This window comes from Buceros rhinoceros, unplaced genomic scaffold (genome assembly GCF_000710305.1).
Source record: "Buceros rhinoceros silvestris isolate BGI_N320 unplaced genomic scaffold, ASM71030v1 scaffold7389, whole genome shotgun sequence".
In the NCBI taxonomy this organism is placed as follows: domain Eukaryota; kingdom Metazoa; phylum Chordata; class Aves; order Bucerotiformes; family Bucerotidae; genus Buceros; species Buceros rhinoceros.
Window position 1 is genome coordinate 27,586 of NW_010430860.1, and position 9,075 is coordinate 36,660.

Below are 9,075 nucleotides of genomic sequence, written 5' to 3' on the forward strand. Positions count from 1 at the left end.
ATTCCTGCATCCTTATAACCTGGGAATGGAGAAATCTCAGAAGACACCCATAAAAATGATTGAAAAGCCCCAAACCATGTTGTCAAGTGACTCGATTACCCCCTGTGATTAATGATGTATAGGGCAGCAAATGTGGATAATACACCTCCAGTTTAGCAAAGAATGACTAGACTCACAGAAAATTTGGGGTTCAGAAAATTAAGTGAGTACTAATACAAGCAAAGAAATAAGGATAATAATTACTGGTTGAAACAACTCGCAAGGCTTGTAGTAGATTCTTTATAACACCAAAATTTCCTCAAGATGAAATATGCCCTTGGTTCAAACAGTAACCGTGTTGGGACAGTCCTGTGGTCTGTCAATATAGGCGATGTGGTGATCTTGCTTGACAGAATACATAATGCGCTTGTTATGCAAGTCATCCTAAGCATTCATATGCAGAAAAGAAATTGAACTCAGGAGCTGTAAATCTGATGTTTGGTGTGGGGTTTTTTTTAAAAAAATCAAATAACAGAGTCATGTTGGTGAATCATGGAGCTGAAAGACATTTCAGTGGATTTTCAACTTTATTGCCATCTAAAATAAACAGCAAATATGGAGAAATGAAATTCATCTTCTAAATGACTAGAGGAGAAAAGTTCAGTAGGCATTTCTCCAAAATTTTAAGGCTTTTATTTTGGCACCAGGAACTATTTCCTGCGAATTATTTCACTGCAGTTTAGTCAGTGGTGCTTTACTATTTCAATGCCTAATGCGTGACGGTTTTTTCCTGCTGGCTTGCGAACCCATGAGAACCGAATAAAGCTCCTTTCAAATTAATAGTGTCCATACAAAGCCGTTTGTAACCATGGAAAAATACATGCGCAGTGCCTAGAAAACATTCATACAAACCTCATGCACTGCCATTGATGGCGGCTTATGCCACGTTGATTTTCACAAGTGTTACGGCCTGCACAGTGGAGAAGGAGGTGGACAATAGCATCAGGGAATGATGGATGGAAAATTCTTAGATGATTCTTCCATGAGAACATTATGAAAACATGGATCTCATGTTCTCATCATGAGAACATGGGAACAGCATTTAAAATGGTACCACGTGAAGTCTGGAGACAATTCCTTGTTCTGAAGAGTCCTGCAGAACACAGTAGGCATGTTTTTTGTATGAATGTGTTTAGCATTCTGCACTGTCCAGCACTACCCAATATACAGAGACCAGGGATCAAATCCTAACACCTAGGGGTAGAGGTTTCTCGTGCTAGCAACTGTGAGTATCCTGCACCATGGGAAGTCTTTTCTGGGGTTTAAATTTAAAGATAAGTGAAGGAAGGAGTGGAGGGAAATGTTTTTGCAGTGGGAAGCTGTAGGTTTTCATTAATGTTACAGTCATCCCTAACCCACAGTGTAGCAGAGGACAGATTTGGACATGTAATGCACGTAGAGAGGACTCCTTCCTTCTGGCCAGCCCTCCCACCCTCTTACTTTCATTTGTTGCTCCTGTGCTAGAAGTCCTTGTCAGTAGGGCCAGGCTCTTACCAAGCTTGAGCAGGAGAGAAGAAATGTACTGAATATAATCATCCAAATACGTGTGGAATGGTGAGCGAATCAGATGCATCAACAGGCCATCACACGAGTAGGTGATTAATGGATGTTCAAGTGTCAGTGCTGTAGGCTCAGCTGGTAGCGTGAGTAAAGCAGTTTGTAATTCCACCCACAAGAGAGTTTCAGAAGTGCAAGTGTCTGCACATCAGAGACCGAACTAGGATGGGGCTGAGAGATAAAAAACTGCAAAGCTGTGAAACTTACTCTCCCTTGGTAAATTGTACCTCTCAAGAAGTAAAACCAAAGCCAGCCCAAGCCCCGGTGCTCGTTAGCATTATACACCACCTTCGGGCTAAATGCAATGCAGCTAATCGGGTGTTACGGGATTGCCAACCGGTGATAACTCACTGGGCCTGACAGAGCTCTGTCAGCCACGGTCGGCACCCAGATACGGGAGCCCTGCGCACAATAGCCGCATTGTTCGGCTGAAAGCTGCAGTGAGGGTCTGCGGATGAATGAGTGTTGTAGCTGAATATTTGACGGAGCCGTCAGCTCTGGCAGAAGGTGACGTCTCTTACCCTCATTCTCGAAATCTGCTCAGGTGCTATAAACAGCCCCAACATCTCTGTTGGATTTCTGAACGTTTCTGCCATCTGCTATCGTATGGACTATGGTGTGTTTTCCTCCACTCTTCACAGGTATGGTTTCATAGTGGGCTCTATTGTTCTCCCACGCATCAATCCTCACCAACTTTGTGCAGCCAACCACACGGGCATTTACAGGCTTTCGACAAACACAACCGGTCGGTATGATGCGTACTGCTACAACGTGACAGGTATGGATATGCCTTTATGACATGTTTTGGGTATAAATTGACTCACAGTAACAGATGTAATCTCCTAATTAAGGTACTGGAATGAGGGCTTCTCTATTAAATACCTGTTCTTGAGCTGAGAAGAAATACATTTTGTCAGCCTTTAGGGATGTATCTATGCTGCTAGCAGTACATTTGACTCATTTTGTCATTAGTTTGCTTTGATCTAAACCTTCTTCTACCCTTGGGACTGACTTGGTAGCTTCAGAACGGTTCTTTAGAATGGCTTAGCGCAATGATCCACTGCAGCAGTGAATCTAAAAGACATAACTGATGTAGGTGATGGTACTCAGCTCTTCGGTTCACGCACACGTGAGCTTCTAGAGCAAACAGCAGTTATTTGTGTTAAGGGATTCTTGGAGTGGTTGCCACCTCCAGCAGCTACGTGGCCCGGGGCAGCCATCCCAGGCCCATGGACGTGGCCGCTGCCCTCCTCTTCCCAGGTTCATCCAGGAGAATCTCCAGTCAGATATTAGGCAGTTAGGTAGCGATGCGGGTCAGCAGCGGACTGCTTTCTGCTAGGGTTTTGAACCTCTTAATATTGGAAATAATTTACTAACAACTCATTAGGAAAGCGTAGATAGTCTTGTGACAGGTGTTAAATGCAATGTTTGAAGATAATATCTGGACTAACTTCAAGTCTTGAATTTCAGTAGATTGTTACATACATTCACAGTGGAAACAGACAGACCTTACAGAAAGCTGTAGGCAATTTCAGTGATGGATGATTTGAATGGCGGTGACATTTTTTTGTTTTGTTCTTGGTGGTCATATCATTAAAAACCATCTCTCCATTGGCATAGTATGAAGTGAGCTGCCGCCCTCTGTCACCGACCGATGACTCTCCTCCTGCTACAGCGATGTCCGTCCCCACCAGAGCTTTCTAACTCCTCCTGAGCCTTACTCCCTTCCAGCACTATGAGCAGGTGGCTCCACACTGGCCCTGAGCAGGAGCAAACAGTGGTCACCAGACCAGAGCACACGGTGCCGGTGCAGAGCCTTCCATGGTGGGGACGGGGTCCCTCTGCCTAAAGAGGATTAGAGCTGCCAGTGGGGTTGTCTGTGTTGAAACTGGGTTCATGAGGCTCTTTTAACTGATGTTGATTGCAAACATGTTCTGGAATGGTTATGGAGATGGAGAATCCTGTTGTGATGGGATTCTGTCTGACTGACAGAACAGTCTGGAAGTGCCTCGCCTGGAAAGGAGCAAAAACGGAATGTTGGGAGATCAGCAAATACCATTTGATTTGGAAATTTGTTTTCAGTTGTCTACCATGATGCTGATGTTTTGTGTTTATGTACAATTAATATGAGTAAGCGTATTAATTTCTCAGTTTTTTCCAATTAATATTTTCTTTCTTTTACAGAAACAAGAGAAAAAACATGCGAGCCAATTGAGAGACTAGATACTTCTTTCCTCAGTAATCAGGATGAAATAGGTACTGCTTTGATGAGAAAGACCTGCCGCTTGATTCGTTTGTAGGGTCTGGTTGTCTTTTTTTACATAAACGATTGCTGATATTAAAAGTCAAGCCAAACATAAGAAAAAGAAGTCAAGAGATGTTCAACAGCAATTAGTCACTCATCTTCCCCTAAATCTTTTGGAATATGATTTTTCTCAAGGTGCTATGAAACATGTTTTATATTGATATTCATCATTTTTAGCACCTCAAAGTTGCTAATGTTTGTTTGACACAGAGGACTTTGCTTAAGACCTTTCTACATCTCATTTGAGCCACTGGTTGGAAGAGCAGCTGGAAGTGGAAGGAAACTCTCATAATGAATAATTTGTCCCAATTCTAAAATTCTGATTTGCTTTACAGAGGCCAGGATTTTATGTGCAAAATCAAACAGTCTGATCAGAATATCAAAATATTTGATGCAGAGTAGGCCCTGTATATGTGACAAATAAGTACATTAGACATAGTGATGTGTGATCTAGACGGATTAGATAGGGTGGCAGAAATGGATGAACTGATATTAATCCACAAGCAACTATATTTTTTGGTCTGTTTAGCATTACTGGAATAGAGCCATGTAGCTCCTTGATCTTATCAGCTCCCTAATTTCCTCTTTCCAACAGTCATTGACAATGCAGACGGCTCACGGTACAACGCAGATGGCACACGCCATAGCGGAGAGTCCTCAACCTCCGGTGTGGATGATGAAAATGCAGGTAGTGGATTGACACATGACACAACTCCCACGGATACTTCCATCAGGAGATCCAGCCCCTCCTACTACGGAAGTGCTACTCCAGTCTCCCAGCTGCCAGATCATTCGTCTGGAGCAGGTGAAAAAGAGATTCCTGGAAAAGATTACGGTAAGGACACGAGGTTGCCACCATATCCTCTTAAAAAAAGCAGGTGAAGGATGACATTGCTAGTTAAAGGGTATCATGAGGGGATGAGAAGCGCCACCTCTAATCTGCATCCTGGAGAAGTAAGAGGAGAATGCGTGTCTGAAAGAAAACAGAAGCATTCTGAGTTTCTAAGGATGTTTTTGATTGCGCAGGAGTACAAAGCAGCTACACATCAGCACTGTTTCCCACATAGTTTCCCCGGACGTTGAGAATAGATGGTTCTAAGAATTTGCTCTGGTTCTTATTAAAATATTTATTTCATTAAAGGCTCAAAAACATGCCTAGCAGTGAACACAGAGAGGTTAGTGAGGCTGAGGGTGTGGAGATAGAGAGATAAGGATAACATAGTTTTATCTGTTCTCTCAAAGGATGAATTGCCAAGGAGGATTTACAGTATGAGTGATTCCTCTGTACAAATACAGGGGATTTTTTAGAATATGTTCTTGCAGCGTATTACAGAATGCACAGAGATTGAAAATGTGAAATTAAAATGTTTTTAATATCTTCTTCCTTTATTGATGAAGCCAAATTCTATTTTCATGATGCCCTACCAAACTCACTCTTTTCTAGGGCACTCTGCAGTGTGTGCTGTGCCTTGCCTGTATTTTGCTTTCTCATGGAAGTGGCATGTATTTTACTTTGGTTTTTATGGTGGTTGTGTGGCTGAAATTCTCAGAGTCTGAAAGACCAACTCCCACTGAGCCTAAGGGATACAAATATAATTCATCCTCTAAGAATGACAGAGTTTACCATGTCACCTCTAACTTACCAGTGAAGGATATCAGTATTTTGCATCATTATCCTCAATTAATACTGGAATTTAAAAAAAAAATTAAAAATTGAGGAGAAATTACTTATCGAATGACTTTTCACTGGTAGTATACTCATGACGTGGTATGTGATGCTTGTTTTTCCATGTAGTTAGCATCACAGAAGGTAAGTCCTCACATTCTCTGCCTAAGGAACTAGGACCAGAGCCGTTCCCCAAGGTGTATACTGTGTATTTTAATGCTTGCCATGACAACTCTCTTCAGCTCTGCTTACAAGCAGAGCTTGGATTTTTTGATTAAATCTCAGAATATAGCTCAGTAAAGAAGGAAATACAAACAACTTCACTCATTGCTCTAGAATCCCTGTCCAGATGGTACACAGGTACAATTAGAGCTTGTATCACATGAGCAGGTCATTGCCAGAACATTCCTTATCACCGTAATGCATAACTCCTCTTGAAATAATCTGCTTTGGTGACATCCTTACTGCATTAGTAAAGTAAGGCTATTTGGCCTGGAATTATATGAAGAACCTAGTCTGCATCTTCCTTCTCTCTTGGACCAATACATGAAGGAATGAAGCTTGCAGTAAAGAACAAGGGAAGTAGTTGTCGGTTCTTCACTGCAACATGAATGAAGTAGTAATGATCCACCCATCTCCATACAGATGACAGAGTGTCTTCTCCATCCCCTGACATCTCTTTCATGACGGCAGCTGATGATTCCCTCAGAGAAGATGGTGGATGGTATCCCGCGAGCACCAGTAAGATTTATATGTATTACAGTAACTACATCAAATATAGATTGCTTTAACCCTACGTCCTTCTTCCAGCAGGGCGTTCTGGTAAGTGAGGTATGCATCACCTCCAGGTGTGGAGACGGCTTCACTCTCTGGGACAAGGGGAGCAAAGACATTTACTGTGTGTTTGCTTCGATGCTTACACATGAGTTCAGAAAGACTGTTGGTTTGGGTTTCTCACTGCCTTTTTATCACAACTATTTACCCTGTGGGGCACCACAATTATCACTTGAAGTAGATTTATTTCCAAGGTAGAAAAGGACATTTTTGTCCATTTGTGATGAAAGCATCTGATTCCAATGTACTTATGCTTGTGAATGTGGGTAACCACGTCAGAACCACCGCCTTGCTCACCGAAGTAGTGCTTTAAGTGGAGTTCCAATCCTGAGCCACTTGTGCACTGCTCAATCTAGTTTCATCCTTGGCGTTGACAGCATGCACGAGAAAAAATTGGGGCCTGTGGTGGCTCCACAGGCTTTGAGGGCTCAAAAGACCATTTTCTCTTCTTTGTCCTTAAATAGCTACAGTAAATAGGAAAAACTGATGTGAAGTCATTATCAAATACGTAGTGCACAGCCGCTCCAGCAAATAAAAACCTTTTGAAGTCATCTTACACGTTAAAGTGGAACTGTACATATATTCACCCTAGTTCTGCAGTTTACAGTGATAAAGATCTTTTCCCCAGAAAATAAAGTGAACCTGTTAGTTGTCCAGAGGAGATCTACGGAGGCGAGTTGTAGTTAAGATTGAACTGAGAGAAATTAAAGTTTCTTCCTGTTGACTGTTTCTCTCCCACCATGGAAGCCTGTGATAGCGAGGAACTTGCTTGACTGTGAGTAGTTTGCTGATAGGTGGTCAAGTGGCCCATGTGGCTTAGAGGGACGGTGCCCTCGTTACTGTGTTTAGGAATCACAGGATAGATTGTGGTCTCACGCAGTCAGCAAAAGCTTTACTAAAAGACAGAAATCATTCAACCAAGCATCTTGTCTCAGAGGATGCGAAGGCTAGTTGAAAGTGCGTAGATGGAGAAAAGAAATACCAGGCTGATTTCCCCCCAGACCCTGAAAGAAAGTAGAAAATTTTCTGCTGCTTGTTTAAGTGAAATGTTTTGCTCTGAAGTGTTGCCTGTAAGGGAGGGAAAAATCCTGCCTGGTAACAGTGGGGAGTTTGTTTGACTCTGGAGGTGATTTTTGCTTCATATTTATTTGATTTGTTTGTGTGTGTGGATCAGCGCTCCCTTGCACAGATGTTTCTGTACCCACTGCAAAACTCTGTGCGTTGCTTCCAGGCAGGAAATCTTTTGGTTTTCCTTTCACTACTCGATTTTCTAGTGTATTGATCCTAAATATGTCTATCCCTTCCTGTTGCTGACAGTTGTCTCTCATGGGCATGGCTATTTACCAGAGAGAAAACTAGAGGTATTTAAAATTTTAAAAGATCAAAATAAGGATAGAGCTATGTAATAAAAGTTGTCCACACTGATATATGTGTATCACAGAAGCAAGAGCATTGGCATGATTGCTTATTGGTTTAGGGTTGATGGGTTGATGGATTGATTCTCTGGAAAAACAAACAAAAAAAAAGAGACTATAAGGGTGCATGTGGGCTTTTGTGACAGCTTTAGCTATTACTCAGCAACATCACTTTAAAGCCAAACAGACCCATTTCATTTAATTTTACTGCATTACAAATGGATGAGTAACGCGGCGCTCCTTTCAGAAGTGAAGTCTAAGCAATGCGTCTCCGTGACAAGTCATCAAATAGTCAGTAGCAGGGGAGAAAGTGACATGGAGAACAAACAAAAAAGAAGATAAAGGCATGCCCCAATGGCTGCTATTTGCATTGTGCAACAGTGGAGATTCACTGGAATTGCCCAGCCCTAAGTTGTGAGAGCTGCTCACTCAAACAGGGGTTGTGACTGACTTTGTTCATCCATATATTGTAGATATTTTTATGCTCTGGTGGATTTTCCTTTTATTTGATTTGGAGCATTCTGTGAAAAGATCTCATCAATGGAATAAGTCTTCTGTCCAACCTTTGGCTGATCAGTTTATCCTGTTTGCGCATTAGAACTTTGATTCCTAGGTCTTGCATTTTCCCATGCTTTCATATATTACACAAAAATTGACCAAAATTGGTCAATTGATCAAATTTGAGGCCAGTCTTCAAGATATTTTTCTAAATTAATTACTTCAAGATTTTTTCCTGAATGGAAAAGAGTACATGATATCTTTGCTTCATCTTCAAGCTATAGAAGTAAGGTAGTCTAAATGTTGATAATAATATTGCTTATGAGGAATTGCCAGAATAAAAATATTGCCAGAAAAAAACCCATTTTGAAGTAGATTTTGCTTTCTTTCAGTGAAATCTGTGTATGACTTGAAGCACAGCTCTTCTTGCAAACCCTGCTTCTCAGTTTATTGATGAATAGCTTAGCAGAGAGAAAGGTTAAACTAGCAGCTGGCTTGCAGGAGGGATTTCAGTTTCTGTGGCGTGTGTGCTTCTGTTAGCTTCAAATGCTCTTTGCCACACTGTCGGGGTGTTTCACATCCAGTACGTTATTTTGTTCTGTCATATCTAAAAATGCTTCGCAGAGTTCATTGCCTTCCCTGGACTTTCAGAGCTGGTAACACGACCTTATACTTTAATGGATTTTCCAAACTTCACTTACGCTGAAAGCGTTGGGTGTTTTTGCTGTTGGAGGAATGTAATGATACCAGAGGTTCATACA

At 41.7% G+C, this 9,075-nt stretch overlaps 1 protein-coding gene across 1 annotated transcript in view; it reads left to right on the plus strand.

The window, feature by feature from the left end:
* The window catches only part of LOC104499642 (CD44 antigen-like), a gene marked incomplete at its 3' end in the record, with an annotated part of 28,824 nt that extends 22,516 nt beyond the window's left edge, over nt 1–6,308 (plus strand). The window contains exons 3-7 of the mRNA XM_010143173.1: nt 2,238–2,374; nt 3,781–3,852; nt 4,497–4,736; nt 5,697–5,711; nt 6,213–6,308. Coding sequence (XP_010141475.1) covers nt 2,238–2,374; nt 3,781–3,852; nt 4,497–4,736; nt 5,697–5,711; nt 6,213–6,308 — 560 coding nt within the window. The remainder of the gene's footprint in view (nt 1–2,237; nt 2,375–3,780; nt 3,853–4,496; nt 4,737–5,696; nt 5,712–6,212) is intronic.
* Nucleotides 6,309–9,075: the final 2,767 nt, after the last annotated feature.